Below are 25,381 nucleotides of genomic sequence, written 5' to 3'. Positions count from 1 at the left end.
AGTGAGTTCTTGGTCCTCGCATGTTTTTTCATCTTGAACTTTTTCATATCCTTTTCATATCTGCTTCAGTCACTGCAGATGATCAAACATTCACAGACAGATATTTATGTTTTTTTCCAGCTGGGAACACCCTTTGTAGAGTGTCTGTCCCAGCTTTGGATTCCATTTTGCCAAAATCTACTGTTTTACTTCTCTCTGTACTACCTGATGAAACAAGTGACTTGAAGAATTAGACTCTTTTTCTAGTCTCTAACCCTGAGAAACGCTGTAGAGGGCTCTGTTGGTTGAATCCATCAGTTCAATTTTCACACTAAAACTCCAGCACTGTGTTAGTTGTGTTTCCAGAGTCGTGAATTACCTGGATTTTTGCATCAGGAGCTAAAGTAGCAACACATTTGGGCAACACAACCTGCACTTTTCGTAAATGAGCTTTGTGAGTGAGAGAAGTTACTGATTTTAAGGTAATATTGACCTTAGTATTTGGTGCTACTTGTGTATATGAATAGGTATTGTTTTACCTTTTGGCAGCATATGGAGCCTACTTTGATAAACACGGAAGTAATTTAACGTTTCCACTAACTGTTCCTCTTTTAATGTGGCCTCCTGATATTCTGCAACAGATACTGTGTCACTGAGAAGATTACTAGAGATTACAACAAAATCAGGCATGTTCTGCACTCTGATCCCACGTTTACCGACAGGACGGGAGAGGGGGGAAACAACATACTTAGATCCTAATCCTGCAAAAGCCAAGGAGGATGTGAATAACTTGAGATCTCCTGGGATTAAGTATATGAACGCAGTGATTCATTTGTGATGTTAGCAGAACCGAACCTGTGAGGAATCAGGTTTGCTATACCCTGATTAACTTAAAAAGGCTGTTCTGGAAACCTGCTGTTCTGTTAGTGGGTTTTTTGCAAGTCTATTAATGCAGAAAGTAACTGGAAACTCTAAAGAAAGTATTTTATAAATAGAATTTCAGTTGTAAATTTTCCTAATTGTAAGCACTGATCAGGTACTTCGCTGCTTTGAAAAGTATTAATGTTTCATTTAAAACTGTTTAGTATTTTATCTATTTTAGCATTTTAAAAAGAGATTTCCAATACTGAATGTTCACATTTATGGGAATTGATTTTAAATCACCTCTGTACATTGAACTACAGTCTACTCACAGTTGAGTCAAATCTTGCAGTATAGTAAAAGTCATGCCAAACTGCTCAAGGCTACACCTACAAATGCACCATGTTTCTAATTGTCTGAAGGATCATATAACCCTTTGGTTCCCTTCAAAAATTTTTTATGCATATGCCCCTTGCGCAGGGGAAGGTTTATTTCAGCCAGATGTTTGGCCAAGACCTCTAATTGTCCTAAACATAGTGTAACAAGAACCAGCACATCATTAATTCACTTGTTGCTCATTGGAAAAGATTGTTTCCTACAGTTTTACAAAATGTTACATAAATAGATTATGCTATAGATGACAGGGTGAAAAGTTAATAGGACTTGCAGCAAAGATAAATCCTTCTTAATTCTTTATTTTTCACAGATAGAAACATGAAAGGAGAATGACCAAAGGAATGTGTTTTCCACTATTTTTGTATGACAGAAAGAGAGAAACGTATTTGAATGCCACTAAGGACGGAATAGTTAATGTTTCTACTGCCTACTAAAATGGGAGTATGGAGAGTGAGATCCAGCTTGCATTTTGCTGTGTGATGTTTAGTTTAATAATCACAGTCCTCCAGGAGCTTTGGGAAACAGTTCCTGACAGCTCAAGGGAGGGAGGGGGCGTGTGGCTGGAGGGACTCGTGGAAATATTTGCTGCAAGTTTATAGCATTACTTTTTTCCCTAAACTAGAGTGTGTGCTTTAGTTTTGGAAGTGCCCTGTTCAGTTCAGCTTCGATACCGTGTGATGCCAAACAATCATTTGTTGATATTGTCCCACAGAGTTTCATTTGATGCAAAATTGTTCCAAAATGTTGTAAAATGACAATGTCTGTTATGATTAGCGTATTGATTGCCAGCTCCTAGTCACCTCTTCGTTTAATAATAATCTAGTATCATTGCTATTGTATTCTCTAAGCCTGCAAATAAGGTGGGAACTTCATATAAAGCCCAAGTTGTTATTATGTACCAGTTTCCCTGGAAGGCACAAAATCGCTTGTGTAAAGACATGAAAACATCTTAATTTACATTTCAACTTGTCAGGATTCACTATGCTCTATCCTCCTGTCCAATCTGGTTTTGAATGAGAGTGTCAACATATCATCGCGTTCAAAATAATTCTAAAAGCAAAATGGGGAAAAGACTGGCTTGCACTTTTTTTAACTCTTGCCTCCTCTTCCCCCCCCCCCCCGCCCCACCTTGATTAATATCCTACGTATTCTAGGTTTTTTTATACATGCATCTCTAATATGTGTAAACATGAGCACAAATCTGCAGAGTTAATTCAGTCCCAATCAAATATTTATTTTCAATACCATGGATGTGGTTTGTCAGCTAATTCAGCTAGGATGATTTATTTACTTGCAACTTAAGTATGAGCTGTAGACCAAACAAAATCTGTTCATACAGCATGGACAGAAAACAGCTTTTTCCTCGTGACTTACAAATGTGAATGAGCCTTGCTGTGAGACTGCTGACAGTGCCTCTTAAAATATGTTTAGAGCATTTCCTCTGTTGTGAATGGATTTCATAAGCCTTGTGGGTATTGTATGTACACAGAGGAACACATGCATTCGTCTTTTTCTGTGTGATTACAATTCCCTTAACCAGTTACTCTAATGTAATTGAATCCATAGAAATATACCTTCTGAATGCTGCTGAAAAGGGTCCGTGAGAATAGGGGTTTATCACTGATGTTTGTCCCACCAATCTCTTTAGGGTTATTTTGCTTTCTGTTCCTTTTGCTATGTTTTGCTGCCACAAAAAGTGATATGCCGTACCTTTGAATCAACTTCATATACCAAAATTTGTGAGCCCCTCCATCTACTTTACAGTGGTTTATAAGCTATTCTGGTTGTTCATCAAGCAATCCTGAAGAGCTCCCTCCTGTAAAATATGGGAGGTTTTTATATATTTGTTATGATTTTTATTCTCTTTTGCGTTTGACTCAGATCAGCCCCAGAAAAAACAGAGAAGTTCAGAGATAGCTCTCAAGTAATTTTATTCTGATGTGGCGTGTGTAGGCACTAGTTTTTTCTTCTTTCATTATCTACATTAACATTTGAGGTTTTTTCACTCAGTCGATGGGAAGGTATGTGCTTTATATACTTACACTAGTAAAATTAATGCAGATGTACTACTTTTCTTCTCTGCATCCCACTGTGGTTCCATATTGTGAGTAGAAAGAGGTTGTTATGAAATTGATGTTAGGAATCCTTCTTTCTTTAAAAAGGTATGTGCCAAGTGACTGTTGGTGGGGTCTGAGGCTCAACTCGATGTATATGTAATCTACCTGTAATAGAGACACACCTGTAATACTTTGAGCCTTACTTCACTGGAGTGAAAAAGTATTTATCAAATGTTAATTGTGGTATTACATAATTTTCAATTTTCCTTGCTCTCCTAAGTTAGTGGCTGAGTGGCTGGGTAGAAAAGAGAGCATCTGAGCTCTATCCTAAAAGACCTGCAAGGCAATATCAAAGTCTTTTGGAAATGCGAAACCTGGGAAGTGACTTTTCATCAAAATCTTGATCTTAGTGAATTATTTCTTTGTGAGTAAGTGCTAGGTGATAGGATCTCAGTCTGGATTTCCTCATACGTATGTCAGAATATGAAAACCACTCTGCACAAACGGTTATAACTGTTTTAAACAGTTCTTATCAATAACTTTGTGACATAAACTTGCCAGTTAAAATTACTTGACAGTTTTTTTAAATAAAAACAAAGAGGAAGAGGTTGGTTTTAGTGATAGCACAAAGAAAGTGAAAAATATTTTATTTGGTTTTCTTCCCAGAGAAAGAGATGCATCTAGCATCTGTTAATGTTCAGTTTTCATGTCTTCTGTGACTTCAGAAGTCACTCTCGTACTGGATGCAAACCAAACCCTATCATTCTTTCATCTTCTCTGGATTTTTACCTCCCTCTTTGTCTTGTCCCTGGCTTCCTATCTGTGTTCTTCATCAACACCTGTAAAGAATTATGGTTTTACTAAATTTTGGGACCTAGCTTTGGATCTTCCTTTTTCTTTTCTGTTATTTTTTTTTTTTCTTTTCCATCTTTACCTCCCTCCCTGACCTTGAAATAATTTTTTCTTATAAACATATTGCTTCAAATGATGTTTTAACTAAATCTCTTCTTCTTTTAAACTCAATATGTTTTTCTGATTAACCATTGGTTTCTGGGTTTTTTTAAGGGATGGGGCCAGGAGTAAAGAAAGCGTTCATTTCTTCTTTCATTTATTCTTCCACAGTATCTCTGATGAAAGTTAGTTGGTTCTCTGTGGAGAGATAGCACGTAGTTCTCATTTGTAAGTTGACCTCTTACAATAACAGAAAACAAGCTTGAAAAGCACACCTTTCCCTGTTTCTGGTTTCTCTGTTGTTAATTTATTTCTCATTATTTTATTTTCTGATTGCTGTCTGGAGACAGCAGACAGCTGATATGTCTTACAAAAGCATTTTTAGCTATATTCTTATCAGGCCCTTTGTATGATATTGTGAGCTTTGGTGTTTGCCCTGAGTTGATCAGATGTAGCCCAGCTAGCCCTGTACCTTCTCTTACTCTATCATTTTCTTTTGTCCTTTTGGTGTTCAGGCTTTGTGTCTTACTTTTATAAACCCTGACTTTGCATGTAATATGCGGAATATTTCAGTATTTCAGCCTCAATTAACTATCTCTAGGATTCTATTTATCACTGAATTTTTGTTCCTGCATTAAAAATGCAGTAATTGAGATTTCTGCTACAGAGAAAGGAAAAAGGCGTGTATTGGTATGCTGATGGTGGATGTGTACACTGCAAACATACCTGACTCCAAAGAGAGTTTTACTTAGTCTACTGGCAAAATTTGGTCCAGAATCATGCTCAGGTACCTTGCAGGCAGCCTGTTTCAACTGCAAAGTTCTATTTAGCACTAAGATGGGATTTTTCATATGTAAATGCTGAACTAGAATTATGGGTGAATTTACTTCTTACAGCAAGCAATAAAATGAAGCAAATTCCAATACTGTGTACGCAGTCTTTGAAATTAAAAATAAAACTGTTTTATTCTTGTTACACTGTTCCACACGACTGCCATTCTTTCAGCACTATTGCTGGTCAGGCATTTCTACAGTAAGAGTAACTCTTACACATTTCTGCAGTGGAAAATGAGATATTTTAATCATCCTTTGTGATATCAAAACATTTTTTGTCATTCTCTGTAAATGCACCACTGTTTTCCCATGAGTACCTGAAAGGAATTAGAAGAGATTTTTAAATGCTTGACATTTAAGAATGATGTATTATTTATGTGGAATATATAGGAAAACGCTTTCCACTTTTGAAGCACAGTCTTGAAATATGTAATTTTCATAAAAGTAGCTTTTTAAATTATTATTATTACTGTTGTTTCCTACTAAAAATGACATTACAGAAATTTTAGAAGTAGATCTGCATGCTACTTACCACAAAATCTGAATATATTTCAGGGCATTTTGACAGTTTCGCACATTACACCAGTACTTAAGAAGCTTCACTGCTGTCGGTAAAGTATAGAACTAATTGATTCTCCTGCTCACATCCAGGGCACTGCATGGTCTTGCCCTGCCTTACCTGGATATCTTCAGTTCTTCATATGCCAGGCACCCCCTGCATTTTAGTTTTCCTAGCCTCTCATCTGTTCTGAGTGTGTGCACATAAGTCCTGTGTCTTCAGGTCATTTTGTTATGCTCACCAGTCACTTAATGAATTTCTTCTCATTTCATGTAATGGCTGCAACTGCATTTACTAAAAACTGAGTCCACTTAAAACGTTATCAGCCTTGCTTATCTGCACAATTTTTTTTTCACCTCAGTGAGATGCATGCATGAAAAATGTTGTATAACTGAGTGAATCTCTCTCTTCAAAATGTATCTGGATTGACATGGAGATGTAGCAGGGTTTTGTTCAGCCATAAACAAGATTTTCAATTCTTAGATGGCCATCTACTGCCTGATCCTACTGTATTTGGGAATTTGGGAGCTGCTATTTGCAGTTAGGCTGCTGTCCTATACAATCTTTCCTTTCAGGTGGTGGAAGGACTACGCAGGTGGACACTAGAGATAGCTCTTGTCAAATTCTGGTCTCAAATAGGATAAGTTCAGCTGTGATGCAGGTCTCTGTGGAATGGGGGGCGGGGAGGGAAATGAGGATGAAAGGAGTAAAAGGAAAACAACTTTTTATTGACAAATAAATGTCTAAGGATTAACTGTTCTGGTAAAGTCAAGAGAGTCTAACAATTTGCATGAACCTCTACCAAATTGTTTGCTCTGTAAAATTCTAATAGTCTCCCTTACTTCAACCTTGCTTCTCAGAGAAAGCTAATATCTAAAAGTAGGGAAAAATAAAGACTATAATAAGAGAAATCCACTGGTTTTTTTTTTTCCCTCCCCCCCAGTCTATTCTTAAAGTTTGATTTTATTAAATATATGCAACAGACTTCTTGTCAACCAAAATATAATTTGTCTATCCTTAAACTGATTCTGTCAGATTTAACTCTTGGGTCTTGTTTAAGCTCTCTAGAAGAAAATACATACTTTTGACTTGTCCTCTAGAAAAATAAGATAGCATGGCAATACAGTTCAGTCTTCCTCTTTTTCCTCTTTCCCACTCCCTGCATTGATTTCCAGACCAGAGACATCTCTTCATATTCTGTATTCCTCACAGCTTTATTTCTTCCCCTTTCCAAGCTCAAGAGTATTATTCCTTGACTGTATGGCAAATAATACCCCTTACACATGACCAGTGGTTTTTACAAGCAGCAGTTTTTCCCAGTAACTTTTAAATTATGAACTAGAGGGAACAACTTCTTCCTAGGTAATGCAGAAGGCAGCCTATTTCTTTACTGAGACATAAACCCCTGTTAGCATATCTGCAGCCAGCACTACAGTTTATAACTCTAGATTCAGACTATGAAACATTAAACTTTTAAACACATTTGCCACTGAATATATGAGATATCATTTAATATTGCTTTTTCCTTGAATTTGTGTCTAAAATAAGAGCACTAGCGAAGATGGAAAATACATGGCTGTTTCTCCTTGAGAGATGGATCAGCAGTGGGGTGCGTAGGTACATCTGCAGTGCAGCTCATTACACCAGATCTGGAACACACACAGCATATAAGCAGATGAGTCTTTCAGAATCTCAGTCCCAAACCAATGGAGTGCTCTGTTACACAAAACAGCTCCAGTTAGAAAACATTAACTTCTCTGCTGCTTCTAACAGCTCCATCAGAAAGGCTTGTTACATAGCTAATATACTGCTTTGTTCCCCCCTAATATACTGCTTTTTATCCCTCACTTCACGAGTTCCTCATTGTAGTTATTGCAGAGTAACTTCCAGCTGGTTACAGTGATTACCTGTAGCTTGACTACTGCTGAAGCTTGAGGTTGGTCATTTGAAGTTGTCTTGTCTTTGTCAGTGCTATACTGCTTGCTTTTTGGCAGTGACTTGGACTGCTCTCTGTACATCTGACACAGTTCCTAACTCACACACCAGGAGCTCACAGAGTGGCAGCACACCATGTGCTGATTCCCGCCAGGGATTTGGTTGTCTTGGGGGTTTCTTTTCATTCTCTGAAGTCTAAAAAGGAGTAGTTGCTTCCATCAAAAGTTCTTCTTATTCAAGTCTGGGAAAAATATCACTGAATGCATTGCGGTAATACCTACATTAGGTAGATGGGTTGCTTCTTGAAATGGTGGTAAGGTTCTTTTTTTGCCTGCAGGAGCATCCTATAGGAAGTCTGTAGCTATGTTTAGACCAAACTGGGCTGACTTCAGATGTGTATGTTTGGCATTAAGAATTACTTCTGCGACTCCAAGGGGAGCATCTGAAGTACTCTTATGCTGCTTTTACATTTTAATGGTGAGACTTCAGTGCGGGAGTCTGGTCAGCCAGGAGGTGACAAACATGCGTGGTGGTTGATTTGCCTACAGCTGAGAGAACACGTCCCCCTTTTTCACCTGCCAAGTCTCACACACGTACATTGTGTTCTCCCCTGTTTGGAGCCCCAGTGAGTAGAAAGAAACCTGCTTTCTTGCATTGGTGATGCAGAGCATTTCCCTGGTGGTTGGTCACACACTAGAGCAAGTCACACAGAAGTTCTGAGTTTTGGTGATACTTAAGTATGTTCAGATGTTTCAAATAATAAGAGCAGATGATTCACAATTTCTTCTGGTAAACCTATGAAAAACAGAATGTAAAAATAAATTGGTTATGCGTTTCCAACATGTACCACTGAATCTACAAGACAGTGTGTTGGATATCCAAGTGACCGTTTCTCTTTGCAGAGTTATGTGTAATACATATCTTTGTTTCTTGTGGTACTTCTGTATCAAACATCAATATGTGCTGTAACTGTAATCATACACTTCTGTTGTATTTAACAAAAGTGGATGCACAGTGCCTTATCTATTGCCCATCTCAGTTGGATGGTGCTCTAGGGGGAATGTGATGGAAAAGTTCTAAAGCACTTTCTGATATTCAAGTCTATGGAAATGTTTCTTGAATAATTCCTGAATTTTTCTGAGAAATGGTTATGAAATTTCTTTTTTAGAAAAATAGAAGCTTCTATTTGTGAATATATTGCTGCAGAGAGAAAGAAAAAAGCAGTATTAGACTGGATTCATCCTTTCTTGTTTTCCAACTAACCAAACTGCACAAAAATGGCAATAATTTCTTTTTTTTTTTTTTTTAATCCTATACTTTTATGTTCCCTGAGAATATTAAAACAACATAGGTCAATTTTTAATGTTTGCAAAATATTAATGCATTATTTTAACCTGACAGATTCTGGCTTTCATGAATAAATGTCAAACCAAACTTTATACTGGGAGGTTAGCAAGTTGTAAATGTGTCTTTGACATTAAAAGGAATTGTAGGTATTTTAATTAAAGTTTCCAAAGGACTGTTTTCCCCAAATGTTCACAGTCCTATGTAGACAGTTAATCTTTCTTATATATTACTGTCTTCAATTGTACTAATACTGCAAATCATGCTTCTGACCTGTATGAAAACTTAATTTATTATGATAAGGTGGATATATTCTGTTGGCTAGAAGACCCAGCTGTGGTGATGGTTCAGCATGTGAACTCTGTCACTACCCGGTGATTTCCCATCCGTCCTGTTTATGGCACAGGACCATATATTTATTTCTGTTCAGTACAGAACCCTCGGGGTATTAATTTTATGGGGAAGTCCAGGTTTTAACACAGGGCAAATAATAAGCAAATCACTTTTTTTTACCTCTTTACTCTGTTTTTTCACTTCATTCAGAAGGCAGTAAGATGGAAATGTCCTGTTAGTGCAATGCTACGTGTATTGTGAGTTATGAATAAAGAAACCAGCTTTCCCCATCTCAGTTTTTTAGTTGCCAGGGAAGGTCAGAAGTGATGAGCTGCTCAAGAGCCACATGCAGCTCAGTCACAGAAACGTGAGACTGCCCTGGCAAGGGCTGTAACACATGCAGGGCTGTGCTGGGGCCAGTCTGCTAGATAGCCTGAGCCTGGCCTGGCCGAGGAAACTGCTCATCACTGACTCTTCTCAGGAGCCCAGCTCTGTGGCCAGCCCAGCATCAGTCAGCAGCAGCGCCCTGGGGGAGCTGTTGTCATCTCCTGCCTGTGATCTTCTGGAGCTCTGTTTCCTTTTGGTTTTCTGAGAGAAGTGATGTGTGTCTCGTGGTTTATAGAGTCAGGAGGGCTGGATACTCGTGACTGCAATTACTTGGCTCAGGTATTAATTTCTGAAGGACACAAGACAGTCTGTCTCTCTAAGATGCTTAGTTATAGCTAGGACCAGCCACACAGCCAACGCTTGCCTCTCCAGCAGTCCTGGTGATCTTGAATTAAACAACAATTGACCAGATTTGAATATGTGCAGCACATTTTTTTTTTTTTTTTTAATATTAGCTGTACGTTGATTTCTCCTTTCTGGGAGCTAAGCAAATGTCTGCTGGAGCCTAAGTTTTGCTCAGAAGTGACCTTGAATAAAGCAAGTTTGAGTTTAAAGGGTGTTTGCCTCCGTTATGTAGAAGACCAGTGTATTAGCTGCTTACCACTCTGTTATTTAGTAGATAACTTTACAGTTTGAAAAGGCCTTGTTTCTAGATATGACAGATGTGTTGCAGTTTATATAAGATACAAACTTGGAGCAGGATCATTTCCCTTGCATTAAATTTATGCTCACATCAGTACCTGTATTGTGGGCAGCTATCTTTAGAAGCAGTCTTGCTGCATATATCTGTGGCCTCAGTAAAATGTAGAAAGCAGCAGTACTGAGGAGGTATTTCATTATTTAAAAGGTGAATGTTAAGATTCACTGCTGCTGCTCTATACATTACACAAACTGCAGACACAACACATTTGTGCTAAATTAAATAACGGAAATGAGGTAGACATGGTATTGTGGAGCTTTCCTGCTGACAACTCCATAGCGATAAGTTGCATCCCCAAAAAGTCCCTTCCCCTCATTTTTTCTTAAGAGTTTCAATTCAACTTTTTTTTTTCCCTTCTTTTCTTTTTTTTTTTCTTCCCCACGAGAGACTCAAGATCTTGAGAACTGCTTTGTAACATCCCACCCTAGTTTATAAACAATGAAATTGCCCCAAGTTAGGAATGCCCTATGACAAGTATTCAAGCATTTCTCTGCCTTAGGATGCTAGCTCTGACAAGAGTTAGGTGGTGGTTTAGTGGATGAACTGTCAACCTTAATCCTCATACTTACAATTTATAAAGCAAGTTTATTTAGTGAAGTACTTTTTATTTTCTTAAAACCTTCAAAAGCCTGCAAATGTTGTCATGCTTACTCTGATTTAAGCCATTATTCTACATTTTACTGACCTTGTTTTCATTGTAATGTTTGGTTTTGCTTATATTGTAGAAGTAGTCATTCTGCAGTAATTTGCCCTTTTAACAGGTTATTTGTTAAAGATGTTAGAGAATTGCTGTGCAAAGTACATTGCAAAGGAGAGCACCTCAGTATCTAAAATGGTGCAGTGCAGGTATTTCTTCATGACAAGTTCAGAAGTAATCTGTGTCTGCCTGTGTGACTGTTCTGAAGGTTTGCATAACTCCTTTCTTAATTCCTAAGCGCCAGTGATCTTTGCCTTGCAATTTAAGTGTCCATTCAGCAGAATTATTTCTTGAGCAGTGGCAGCCTGTGAGTAACTGTAGTGTAAAAGTAAAGAATAGCAAGCTGTACTTCTGTTCTTGGTGCTCTGTTCATACATGCAGGGATCATCTCTCCGCGTAGAGGGACAGTGCTTCCTAGGTATGTGGCTTTGTGCTCCCATGCTTTTGTGGTGAAATGTGTAGCTTCCATCAAACCTCTGCACGAACAACATGTATTCTGACATCTGGGTGTCAGCACATTTTTCAAAGTGTAGAGTGGAGTAGCTTTAAGCTGGAGTGGTGAATATAGGTGGATCTGCAGCAGAAAGCATGTTTGCTGGGTTTTAATTGGATATTTTCTTGTTGCCTTTCTAGGTCTGATGTAGTTGTTCTGTGCTTTTCAATTGCTAATCCTAATTCCCTGAATCATGTGAAAACAATGTGGTATCAAGAAATCAAGCACTTCTGTCCTCGCACACCTGTCATTCTGGTGGGCTGCCAACTAGATCTCCGCTACGCAGATCTTGAGGCTGTTAACAGAGCCAGACGGCCTTTGGCAAGGTAAAGTTTTAGCAAAAATTTTTAAAAATCACCTTGGTAGTTAGATACAGTACTTTTGAAAGAGAAATGATAGACCCTAGTTTCCTTTTTTTTGTAAAAGGAGAATATATGTGCTGCTTTCTTTTTAACTCTGTTGTCTGAGATGATTAGTTCTTTAACACACACAATTAGATGTTTCCCACAATATTTTTGCACATTGGACAATGAAAACTTGATTGGGTGCCTGAACACTGTGATAATGTAGAGCTAATAGTGATTACTGGAGGTTTTCTTATATGTCTTTCTCCACCTGAACATGTGTATCATGTCCTATCCTGTCACTACTGTCAGGTGCTGTTTTAAACTGACAAATTCCACTTGAGTTTTTTTAATTCTCAATTTATTTTTTTTTTTTTGTAATTTTAATCCTAGATCATGGCAGAAAATACAGTGGTTGCAAATTAATTTTTTTAAAATTCTGAGATTAAAAGAGTGTTTTGGGTCATTCTGGAAAAAATTTGCTTTTCCTAGATTCAAAAGACAAGCATTCACATGTTCGGGGAAGACAGTCTCGCAATTACCTGCTCACTTCTAATTTCCTCCTTTTATGTAAATTTGAATGAGACCAGACTCATGGAAATATTATCCATGATCATGTAATTAAAGACTGTATTCAGACAACAAATTTCTGTGAAGGGATTGAATTAATGTTTCATGAGCTCTTAAAAAATGTGGCGTTGCATTGCATTCAAATTCTCAGCAATGATTTTCGTAGGTTGGTTTGTTTATTAAACTTTTCTTCACTGTGTGGGTAGAGTGGGCTTTTTGTTTGACTCTCTAAAAGGAAATGTTTTTTCAAAACTCAAAATTCTTCTTCTGCCCTAATCTTCCTTTTTGATTTCACCATTAATAAGGTTTGAATCAGTACTCTGAATGTCTAGCACAGACTTCTGCCACCTGAACTGACTATTAGCTGGCAACTAAAGCAAGCTGTTGTCTGGAGTGTGATAAGTCTGTGCCAGCTTGTGTCTGCCCAATATGGTATGCTCAGAGAAGGCATTGTTGGGTCATGTCTTCTGGTGAGATTATTTTTTTTGTTGCAAAAATGGATCCTAGCCCAGAATGTTTGTCTGGTTTGTTTACCCCATGTCGTGTGCTAGAGCTGTTCTGGAAATTCATGAGTTCCCACATAATGCTTCTACAGCCAAATCAGGCCCATCTCTTGAAGTGTGTGTTCGGTTACACTTTTATCATAGGCTACTGTGATTTTCTTTAAAAAGCATAAGCTTAAGAAATACTTCTCGTTTCATATTTAGCTGTCTTTGTGGCATTTCTATGCCATGAGAATTTTAATTTGAGTTTAAATGATGGATACAAAGAAAGATACTGATAGAATATCTGAGTAGAAAGGGATGTTAGGAGGTTTTTTTAAAGAACGGAAGTTCTCAACAATCCCATCAACTTTTTTACTGTAAATTTCCCTTTAAAAGAGAGGCAGCTTGCTCCATTTTGTCAAAATGATTTCTATATATTTTTAGTAACATTGCAAAGACACTACCAAACTTAAACAAAATTACAAGTATGTGCTATTCTAAAACTCTGGAGTCGCTGCTGTAGGTTTCCAAAGGGCTTTGTGGGCTTAATTTTATGTTTTGTTTCCTCTGAATTATATTTATCTCAGAATTGGTGCTGAGACATTTTGTAAAATTCCATGCTTTCTGGAGTAACTTTGTGATGATTGTTGTGTATGAGAAGGCTTATTTTTTGTTTAACCCTAGGCCAATAAAAAGAGGAGACATTCTGCCACCAGAAAGAGGCAGAGAGGTTGCCAAGGAACTTGGGATACCATATTATGAAACCAGTGTATTTGACCAGTTTGGGATTAAAGATGTGTTTGACAATGCAATTAGAGCTGCCCTGATCTCCAGAAGACACCTGCAGTTCTGGAAATCTCATTTGAAGAAGGTCCAAAAACCTTTGCTTCAGGCTCCGTTCCTACCTCCAAAAGCCCCTCCTCCAGTTATCAGAATTCCAGAGTGTCCCGTGCCAGGCATGAATGAAGCTGGATATTTATTGGACAGCCCACTGTGTGCAGATGTTATGTTTGTTCTCCAGGAGCAGGACTACATTTTTGCTCACAAGATTTACCTAGCTACCTCCTCTTCAAAGTTTTATGACCTTTTCTTAATGGAATGTGAGGAAAGTCCAGACTTGGATGAAACACAGTGTAATAATGAAAATACAAATAAGGATGTTCTGACAAGTCATCCTGAGACAATTAGTGATGGTGATGAGACATCCTTGACATCTGCTGATGTTAAAATTCCCCCACCAGAAAGTACTGACTCTTTAAATATGTTAGAACTCGAACCTGGTGAAACAAATTCTGCAGCAAGATCTCTGTCATCCTGGGGTAAGGGGTTTGTTAGTGTGCATAAGGAAATGCAAGTGAATCCTGTCTCGAATAGGACATGTCCTGTAATTGTGGTAAAAATGGATTCATCTGTGCAGGCTGGACCTTTTAAAACTGTTTTGCAGTTTTTATACACAGGGCAACTGGATGAAAATGAAAAAGATCTCACGAGACTGGCTCAGATTGCTGAAATCTTGGAAGTATTTGATTTACGAATGATGGTGGAGAATATTATGAATAAAGAAGCCTTCATGAATCAAGAGATTACTAAAGCATTTCATGTCAGGAAAGCTAATCGGATAAAAGAGTGCCTTTGCAAAGGGACATTTTCTGGTAAGTAAATACATGCTTTAACAGGAAAAGCACTCTTTTCTCATTCAGGTTACTGTCACTTTACAGACTTCAAGAAGTGTGACAGCTTACATTGTTCTGAGAGGAGGGATGAGCCCAAGTTTATAGTGTTACTCAAGGCCAACTGTTCCAATGCAGGATTTTGCAGTTTAATTTCTCAAAATCTACACAGAAGCTTTTAAATAAGTGAGCCAAGTTTCCAAAGTGTTGAACGTCCAGTATCTCCTTTTTAAGAGAGGTTTTTTATTGAACTGTATAAAACCTTACTGTTATCTTTGGGGTGGGGGTTGTAAGAAGTGAAAGAAGTCCTTGGTTAACAACATGCATGTGAAATGTACATCCTTGAGACACAGTTTCTCTTTAAATGCAGACTAGCAGCATGCCTGTTTCTTTGTTCCCATGGCAGATGTGACATTTAAATTGGATGACGGAACCATAAATGCCCACAAGCCACTGCTAATCTGTAGCTGTGAATGGATGTCTGCTATGTTTGGAGGATCATTTATTGAAAGCTCAAACAGTGAGGTATTTGTCCATTTTTGTCCATTTCGCTTATAACGTCTGATGGATTTAGGGTGATGGAAGCATCATTATGTATCTATTTCAGGGGTTGCAATAATCCCTGAAATGATTCTTTATTCTTCCCTTGCAGACCTGGGATGCTTTTCTTCTTAAGGCATTAAATTAGGATGCCTAAGAAGATAACATGTTTTCTGCAAAGCATGTGACTTCCTCCAGTGCTGGAGCATGTGTTTCAACCTGAAATCCTCTAAAATATTAGAGGGGAGGAGGGAGGAGGAATTAAATATGAATTTGTGAATTTCTTTAAGTTTTAAAGTTGTGTGAATATATATTTATACAATCAGAAGCATTACAAAGCATTCTCGGGGTATGAACATTGATGAAGGAATTAAAGGGAAAAAGGGTTCAAGACCATGGAGTGTTAAACTAGAAAAGGGAGCTGGCTTCACAGTGCTTCAGTAGAAACTAAGCTCAGATTCTCTAGTGCATCATCTTGTCCTCTTGGGTAAAGCAGGTATGAATTACGGTATAAAACATCTCAATGTTTTAAATTAAGATTTTGCAGCAAAAGCCTTGTAGTTTCGGGTGCCTTCATGATCTATTTTTCAAAATCTAAGTGTTCTGCTAATATGTTTATCTTGTGTCTTATTCGTACCCAGGTTTTTATTTTTATTTTCTTGTTCCTTTCCATACTTATGGGTCTTGCTCATATGAGGAGTTCAAGCTTTTTGTGTTTAGTATTCTGGAAGATTGTGTTCTACTTAGATTTTTCTTGCTTCTTTTAATACAGCTGTAAACATAATTCCTTTCCCATAGGCAAGCTCAACAAGTGGTTCATTAAAAATACATGGTTTGATTCTAGTAAGCAACATTTGGCAATGAAGAACATACATTTATTTTCTACCAGCCTATTTTTAATGATTAACTTAACAGTCTTTCCAATTTAAAATATTTAGCTTCCATTTTGTAGAGTTTAAAGCATTCAGTCATGCTTTTGGAAGCTTTAAAATATAGGTAGATATGAATTGATTGGTTTCTTTTGACTGCTTACAAAAAATCAAACCACCCTCTTTTTACCTACTACTTTTTCTGTATTTGGGACACAACATTTTATAAACTCATTCACTGAATTTACTGTTCTCTGCACTAACAAAAATACATCAATAGTTAATGAGTTGCACAACTAGTTCCTCTTACTTGGAGAACTGAGCTACTTCCCAGGGTGGCTGATAATGCGTAAGAGGTTCATGCTTTAGCACCAACAGATCTGGGTTTGAATCCCACCCATCCAGGCAGAGCAGAAAGGAAAATTCACAGGCTCTCGAAGGTTAGCAACCAGCTACGTGACAACAATTAACCCCCCATCTAGCAGGCAGTACACACTGACTGCTTCCAAGCGGTCAGATTAAGTTGCATGTACATTTAATTCTTCATCGTAATTTCAATGCTGTTTTTCTGATCTGCAATTTTTTTTACTGCAAGTTCTCCAGAATACCACAGTGCATTCTTCAGTGCCAGCCTTTCTTCAGTTATGAAGATGTACATGATTAATTGCTGAATTAATGGGATAGACTAGCTTGGGTATTGGAAGCAGACTTACCTGCCACAACTTTGAGCCCTGCAAGAATCTCTGAAGGAGCGATCACGCGTGGAAACTGTAGTCTAGATGCGACAGTGATAGGTTACAGTGAGGTTTTCTAATTCTCCCCCCTCTTCTTTTAGGCTTCCCCACAGTGAAATGGAGTTAGGGTTGTGCTGGCAAGAAATCAGATAGCTCTCATCCAAGCCTTGGTAGTTTCATTATGTGGTGGTTGTGCTAATTACATGTGTGTGGCAGAAATGGTTTACGTTTTCTTTGCCTCATTTCTTCAGTTCTCAGTGCCTTCCTAACCATCATTTATTTGGATAATCTGGTTATTTATAAACAGATGGAGAGGGGTGGGTTTCTTGTTATCCTTTGGTTTCTGTTATTCTCAGAATCCTCAGAATATCCCTTGCCAGGAGCAAGATAGATTGCATTCCTCAAGAAGTCTACCAAGGGAGGTTTGGCTTGAGAAGTGCTCAGTGGCTTTTATGTATCCTGCATAGCTGTCCATATCCAGGCTAGAAAGCATTGAATAGATTCACTGTTTGATGTGGATCCAATTCCAGCAACTTGGTACTGAGCTGCTTATATGTAAACTGGCAAAGGATCTGACTCTGGAGGTATGTGTACCTCCAGCTTCTTGAACTTTAATGGGAAATTTCTTTTTAGAGAAATATTTTCCCTGCATTTCTAAAATGACTTGAAGAGAAAAAGAGACAGTCCAGCAAAGTGACAGAAGTGAAATATGGCCTCTATATGAAAATTCCTTAATTATTAGAGACTATTCTCTTAAATATCTTTTCCAGGTAGTTCTTCCCAACATAAACAAGACTTCCATGCAAGCGGTTTTAGATTACTTGTATACCAAGCAACTGTCCTCCAGCCACGAACTGGATACACTTGAGTTAATTGCATTGGCAAACAGGTTTTGCCTTCCTCACCTGGTTGCGCTGGCAGGTAAGAATTTGTGGCCTTGTCCAACGCAGTGTCTTCTGCAATGGCTGAAACATGTTTTAATGGGTTTGGAATGCACAGGATTTTCTTGAGTGTCTGGGAAAATATTATTTTTTTTTTTTTCTGAAAAGAATATTGTAATACAGATAGTAATTTTCACTTGGAAAAATCTATTTGCCTGTCTTTTGCCTTCTTTCTTTTTGTGCTAAACCAGCTCAGAACACAGAAGTATTCTGTGCTTTAAAAACAGAGTAAACCTTCTCTTTAGCATTGATACAATGTTTGTAATATCTGCTTTGTTGTTGTTAATTTAGCTGAAAACAGGATGACCCTTGCTTTCCATTACATTATGAATGAAGTGCTCCATTATACATTTCTATTCAAAGAGAGTAACTTAGCCAGTTCAGAACTGATCTAGATGATCATGTTTTTCAGAAACGTTGTCCGGATCCCTTTTCACTGCCCAGATGAGAACTGGGATATTTTGCTATACACATGAGGATTCAACCCTCATTTCAGGAACAAAAACTTCTCTATCACATATTTAGAGAAAAAATACAGGATAGGATACTGCTTAGTTTTAAAATTAAATCCATATGCACCCCAGACCTCTGGGGGGAGGGGGGAGGCGTTGTTTGTTTGTTTCTCTCTATGTATTTAACTTGGCATTGTTCTGAAGACATGGCCACGGCCAAAACCTAGATGCAGATGATGCAAAGCTATTTACAGGACAACGTTTAGGAAAAATTTAATCACATTCCAAATCCTATCTCGCCTTCAGTTGTGCATCAAGACTGTACCTTGTCCTCACTAGTTCTGACAGACCAAATCTTTATCGCCTGATTTGATACACACTTTTTAACTGTAGTCTTGATTATTCTTTTAAGTAGTTGCAGCATAAATATACGTATACTGTTAAGAATAGTTCATTCTATTTAATTCTTGATGAAATATTTTTTATTCCAATGGCTACTGCCAACAACTGGACCCAGCAGAATCAAATCAGCTGACAACATTTCCCAAGAAACACTCAAACCTCTAAGAGGTTTATGTTTCTAGGAAAGGTTTAAGGAGACTTTTGAACTGAAGTGACTTTTGAGGGAGCTTGTCAGCCTTCATCTAGATCCTAGGAACAACTAATCTGAGAATCTGAAGAAACAGCCTGAAGTGAACTTTTCTATGTCAGTGCTGTGGGTATATACTCATCAGTAAATCCACAGTGCAATGGCAAGTGCGCTGCTGCCTCAAAACTTGACTATTGCTTCTGTATTACCCAAAAGAGACAGCTGATCCATATTTCTAATTTATGTTGAATATTGCACCCACCCATTCTGCCAGAAAGGGACTGGTGGCTGCTGAACTTTGTCCTTCTATAAGTGGTTATTAATTACAGGCTTGATTTCTGTAAGAGAGAGAGAGTAATTGTGTGTGAAACCAGAAATAAATAGTTTGGGCTGAGGCAAAGGGACAAATCCTCATATAGACTGTGCTCCACTGGAGCAAGACAGTTTATCCCTGTGATGCAGAATCTCCAGCCACAACTCTAAACGCCAGAATTTGACTTCACCCAAATCTGAAGTTGCTTATGATATCTCGGATGAATGTGCCACTTGCATAAATGCTTGGAGTTAACACTAGAAGGAGGGAGAACATGCCTTCTTGGTTCTGTTACTTGTGCATGATCTGACCTTGAAATATGACTGTTTCCCACATGAGTGATGAGTTTTCTCCTCTCACAGAACAGCGTACAGTACAAGAGCTGACAAAAGCCTCCATGAGCGGCATTGCAATAGATGGAGAAGTACTATCCTGTTTAGAATTGGCTCAGGTCAGTGTGCATTGTTTTTAAAAGATATTCTGGCCAACCGCAGGACTTGCTTTTAGCACCTCACTCATTCTGAGCCTTGCATCTAAGTGCCTCAAAGTCTGTAGTTCTGAGAGTGACTGACAATAAAATTTAGTTTTATCTTCTACTGTAAAGGTTTTTTTTTACTTTTAAAAAACTTTTTACATTATTTAAATATAGATGTTTCATCTCTGAACTAATCTGGGAGGAGTCGTCTTTCAAGAATATATTTTAGTTTTTCTCGACTGTGGAGCTTTCAAGATCCACATTCTCATGGCCCTGTTTCAGTAAATAGAAATATAATGTAATGAACCTGTTCAGCTTTGTAATGTTGACTGATTCTTGGGTTCCGTTCAATTCAGTTCTTGCAGACATATTTAAACCTATATTGCAAAGGTAAAATTTTTTGTATTCTGAGCCAGTCTAATTGTCAAGTCTGTTATTACTACTTTATGTTCAAACACATTTCAATATTTCTTGAGTCCCAGAAACCATGAAAAGAGAGTTCTCCCAGCTTGCAGTTAAACTGCATGCCTCTGTTTTCCAAAAGGAGTGCTACAGCAGTATCCCTGATACAGCAGTACAAGCCAAAATGTTTTTTAAATTGAATTATTCTTAATTTCACACGAATGATGAGTCTGGCTGCAGCTCAGCTTGAAGTCTGGAGTTTAAGTAGCACTGAAATACAGCACAAACTGTCTACCATGCAAGACTTCCTGCAGCTGCTTTCAAGTCCCTCTCTTGCAATACCTATAAGGCTGTTGTAAAATCAGAACTGAACCCCTTACGAGAAAAGGCAGCTCACTTAATTTCAATTTTATGAAGGGTGTTTTTTCCTTTTTTTTTTTGTTTTCTCCTGGTTCAAGACAAAAATAATATGTTTAACTACTGTTAGGATATCCTCTCTGCCCAGTACCTACATTGGTACGATGTGTTTATAAGCAGAGAAGATCACAGAAAACAGTCAGAATGCCAAAATAGATACACATGCTGTACAACCTGACTTACATTATAGCCGTACTTCCTTATGACTGTAGGAAGCTTCTACAAGATTTTGTGTTGGGCATTCACTAATGCTTGAATTCTGTCAGTGAGCATAGCTCTCCAGGGAACTACTTCAGAGCAGGGTTTGCAGTAACTGAGATTGACATATGACCAGTACAATCGTGCCAGAAAATTCAGGTCCAGCATGCCTTGGCTTCAGATCCTGGGTGGGACTGAATGCAGTTTGCCAGATGCTGTGCACACTAAGCACCTATTCGTGAGCCTTTTGGGCCACTGGTAGGTCCAGCAGAATTGTGCAAGAAGGTCTATGGCATCTAGAGGCCACTTCAGCCTCCAGAGCTCCCCTGTGTGCTTGGGAGAGTGCTGCCAGATACAGTCCGCTGGGGACCACTCTAGCTCTAGCTGTTAACTGGGGCTGCAAAATGAATGATAACTTCAGGAAAATAATAAGCTCTTTGTTTTCTTTACAGTTTCACAATGCTAACCAGCTGGCAGCTTGGTGCTTGCACTACATCTGCACCAATTACAACAGCGTTTGCTCTAAATTTCGCAAGGAAATCAAAGCTAAATCTTCAGGTATGGGCAACCTTCCTCCCCAGTTTTCATGAGGTTTCCCCTTCTTTCTCCCCACCCAGCTAATTAAACATGAAGACAAAGACGAGCTCAGCTAGCTAAGCAATGAGACCGATCATCTGTGCTATCTTGAGTAGCACTCATAAATTCTTCTTATATGTAAAGAAAGGTCATAATGATTAGTCTGATTCCTGGGCAAGTACTATGTTCTGTATCTTTTTCAGTGATGCTAAGTCAGGCTCCACGATGAAAAATACACTTTGTAAAGGGCTTGCTTTTTTACACTTTTTGGTGGACTAAGGCCTCTTGAGTGGAACTGCTTTCAAAGTCTTTTCACCCTGTAAGTAAGGAATATGAGGAAACTGGGGGAATCCACGATAAGCCAGCTAGCATAGAGATTGGATAAATCTCTAGTGGCATAGCTTTTTGCAGACATTTCTGGGATTCATGTGTCTTACTGGCTTGTTTGGGGGCTTTTTGATTGTTTCTTTTTCATCAGATAATCAAGAATATTTTGAGAGGCATCGCTGGCCACCTGTGTGGTATTTAAAGGAAGAAGATCACTACCAGCGAGTTAAAAAAGAACGAGAAAAGGAAGATGTTGCACTGAATAAACACCATTCAAAGCGGAAGTGGTGCTTCTGGAATTCCTCTGCTGTAGTTGCCTGAACAAAGCAAATAAGTGGAAATCCATAGCCAGTGTAAGGAATTAGTCTTACTGTTAGAAATAAGATGTAGTTCAGGTTTTCAGGAAACGTTCCACATGTGCATTTATTATTGCTAGGATCAAAAGCACAAGCTCACTGAAAGCGAGCCTGGAACAGCTCCTCAAAGTCATATGTATATTTTTGGCTAGTAAGCAGATAAATGTCTACCATTATTACATTTCTTTTTATACAAAAAAAAAAAAAATCCAGCATTAAGGTTTCAATCTCCCGTTGGGAAATATTTTTATACTGTCTGGTGTATTTTGTTCAGATAAAATTCTGGATACTGTTTTCTTTTACAGACCACAAAATAACCATGTAGCAGCTTTGTAATTAGATTTTAACTATTTTTACTATGCGAGTACAGTGAAATAGACAATCTTCAGTCATAAGGGATCGCTTTTAGGGTATCTAATAAAAAGTCATCTTAGGAAAAAATCTAGTTGCCTAGTATAGGTTGTCTTTTTTAAACTTAAGTACTGTGCACTGGTAATATAACTAGATGGTTATTTCCCCTTTCTAAAGTAAAGGGTTTAGAATAAGATCCGATAACTGCAAGATATAGAGTGCTTGATCTTTGCTCAGCTGAATAATAGACAGTATAATTACCTGTTCAACTGCAGGAAAATGTATTTCTAATATTTGCCATGTAAGTGCAAATAATTATGACTGTGTGGGCCATGTGAAATCTAGTGATTCTAAGTATTCAGAGGTTTTATATGTCTAGATCAAAGAGAATATTTCTAAAATCATTTAGAAGGGCTTATTAATTTATATCCTTATACAAGTATGGATCTGAATACAAAAAGCAGTTACACTGCTTGCATTTGAATTACTGCATGGCAGTTACCTTGTTCAGTGGGATCTTAACCACGCAGCCATTCCTCATGCCGAATTCCTTTTCGCTTCAGGGCAAGCAAATGAAAGGGCTGCAAAAACAAGTAGGAGTTACGTAGTGCTACAGCATTTTGTAAACGAAGAAGGGTCTTCACTCAGAAGATCACTTCAGTTTGATCCAAATTGTTTTACAGCTTTTCCCAGGTAGAACCCAAAATGTTACGTTATTTTAAAGTAGATTGTATATTTCACCTGAAAGTGGGTATTCCCGGAAAGCTGGGGACAAAATGATGGCAGAAAGGCAGGAATTCTGCACAAGCAGTTCAAGAAAAAAAAAGCCTCCAGTATTTTCAAATAGCCTGTGTGTTTATGACTTCTATCAACCATCACTCTAAAGCTGCAGTGTTACACTAGATTACGTAAGGATGAGAGCATTTTTTAAATGACCAAAACTAAAATACATAGACTGTAGAACATACACATGCAATCCTGTACAGTATCTCAGGCACAACTCTGTAACCAAGGTAGTATTGTGTATTAGGTTCGTTAATATTGTTTTGTGCTGGCAGCTCAGCAGACCAATGTGAAAAGCTGTTTGTATTTTTTTCTGTATTCAGAGGCAAGGCAGTACAGTCAAACCCCAGTACGGTAGGTCAGGAAAGGCTTTGGACTGAAAGCCATATACACCTCTACATATTTGTGTTCTGAATGGACTAATTCTTGGCAGATGCTACCACAGGATGGTAGGAGCCACCCAGCATGGAAGGAGATGCTGCTCTACAAACTTTTGTAAGGAAAGCCAAGTGACAGATTCCTACCCCCATAGGATTCATCTCCATAGGGTGATAAAGAAGGGCTATAAATGATGGTTGCAAATATGTCTCCTTAATTCTCGGACAGTGATACTGTATATGGTGGAGAAGAATGAATGAGAGAAGACATGTCAAGACTAAGATGAGATAAATACCTGTTGTCATAAAATGTTAACCGGTCACATTTTGAGTAAGTATTGCTACTAGGTTTTACACAACCAAAGCTACTGTATGATTGTAATCTTGCCAAATTATAATGGATATATAAATGAACCTGAGGTATATGCAATAATATCCAGTTGTGCTAGTTATCAGCTACTACAACCAAGTGGCTGGTTCATTTGGTTAATGCTGTCTATGGCCTTTAATCTTGGTGGTTATTTTGTGTTTTTTATTTTGCCAAAAAAAGTCAATAAAACTGTTTAGTTACCAGTTGTGTCCCAGCTCTCTGAAGAAACTTCCCAATTTTGCATTAGGTATCAGCCTTTTTAGTGCACCTGGGAAGCATCCAGTCGTGGTATCATTCACTGAATTTTACTGAACTGATACTTGCATGGGTATATTAGAATTTATGGTTGAGGACGTCACAAGGAAATCCTACAGTGTATATGATGGTGGAAGGTTGGTGCTTTTCACTTACTTTTTTGCTATGCAATTTAACAGTATCTTGCCACTTTTCCCCATGGTTTCTGATATTTAATTACCATGATATTACCCAAGGGACATGAAACTAATTAGTCATGACAGACATGGGGAGGAAAAATGCAGGTAAACAGCAGGAAGTCCATAAGGTTTTCAGTATGCTCTAAACTTTGTACAGACACTGTTTTCTCTGCTTTCTCACTGCCTTAGTTGTCAACCATCACACAGAATCTCTCATTACCTGTTAGCAGACTCTTAGCAACTACCCCCCTGAATATAGATTGTTTAATTGATAGAGGTAGAAATTTTGTGCTTTTCAATATTATTTTTGCAAGATGCCAGGCACAGACTGCCCTGTTTGGGACTTTTTTAAAGCTGTTAAGCAATGCCAAGGACATTGAAAGTAAGCACATTCAGCACACAGTGTACATTTTTTTGACATGGTGATTTATGAGAATGTTGCATATCTCTCATTTATTTTTGGAAGCAAAATGTTATTTCTTTGATCTTACCCTTAGAAAAGGCAATGGACTCAACAGAAAAAGTGGTGGCATTAGATGTAAAAATGTTTCTCTTGATTACGATAAAACCAGTAGCATGGAAGGAATGAGTAAATCAGAAGCATTGCTCTTCAGGGCATTCTTTTTTAATATTATGGCCATTTAGAAGTTAAATGTCCTTTGTTTCTGGGGAGTCTCATTCAGCTTATTTCTTAGAAACAGTGTTTTTCTATTTGTTCTTTAAGACAGAATTTCTGCAAGCAAGCACCTTGGCATCACAACACAAGCCAGTTTCTGTGGCTTCGTACCCACACATAGCACACGAAAGCCAGAAATAGAAGTGTTTTGTAAATAAGATGGGATTGGCCAGACTTCAGCCACAACTCACTAATTTCATTCACTGAAGACCTACTCACCACTGTCGTTTAGTCAGATCAGGCCTCAAATTGTGCGAAGGTAAGCTAGATAGTACTAAGTGCTGGGTACATTATGAAGGGTTGCCTAGTAGGAGAAACTAATCTGGACATCCCTTCTGAGGACTGAAAGCAGTATTGTACCAGAGCAAGTAAGGTGTTTTATTGCCCTAATTCTTTAGCAACTTACCCACAGATATGTCTCAAGAATAACTTATGCCTAGAAGTGTTTGAATTGGAAAGGGAAGCTTTTTTTTCCATGTTGCAGTAATGAGCACTGGGAGACCCCAGCTGAAGGCATCTTGGAAATCCTGCTCTGCAGGCCAAGTCTTTACTTAAACCTCTTTGTACAGAAGATGGAAGATATAATGTACTAAATAGGATTAATTTT

At 38.1% G+C, this 25,381-nt stretch overlaps 1 protein-coding gene across 6 annotated transcripts in view; it reads left to right on the top strand.

Annotated features, from left to right (window-relative positions):
• The window catches only part of RHOBTB1 (Rho related BTB domain containing 1), a 55,577-nt gene extending 31,710 nt beyond the window's left edge, over positions 1 to 23,867 (top strand). For 4 of the 6 annotated variants that reach the window (XM_042790881.1, XM_042790849.1, XM_042790862.1 and 1 more), the window contains 7 exons: positions 11,666 to 11,851; positions 13,609 to 14,576; positions 15,001 to 15,119; positions 17,508 to 17,658; positions 19,395 to 19,483; positions 20,977 to 21,082; positions 21,579 to 23,867. In XM_042790881.1, the coding sequence (XP_042646815.1) occupies positions 11,666 to 11,851; positions 13,609 to 14,576; positions 15,001 to 15,119; positions 17,508 to 17,658; positions 19,395 to 19,483; positions 20,977 to 21,082; positions 21,579 to 21,748 (1,789 nt within the window). In that variant the 3' untranslated portion in view covers positions 21,749 to 23,867. Of the gene's footprint in view, positions 1 to 5,632; positions 5,689 to 11,665; positions 11,852 to 13,608; positions 14,577 to 15,000; positions 15,120 to 17,507; positions 17,659 to 19,394; positions 19,484 to 20,976; positions 21,083 to 21,578 lie in introns of all 6 variants that reach the window. The other 2 variants (XM_042790871.1, XM_033004291.2) reach the window with 2 other exon arrangements.
• The last annotated feature ends 1,514 nt before the right edge of the window (positions 23,868 to 25,381 follow it).

Source organism: Tyto alba, unplaced genomic scaffold (genome assembly GCF_018691265.1).
Source record: "Tyto alba isolate M040663 unplaced genomic scaffold, T.alba_DEE_v4.0 Super-Scaffold_1, whole genome shotgun sequence".
Taxonomy (NCBI): domain Eukaryota; kingdom Metazoa; phylum Chordata; class Aves; order Strigiformes; family Tytonidae; genus Tyto; species Tyto alba.
This window is presented reverse-complemented; position numbering and strand designations above follow the sequence as displayed.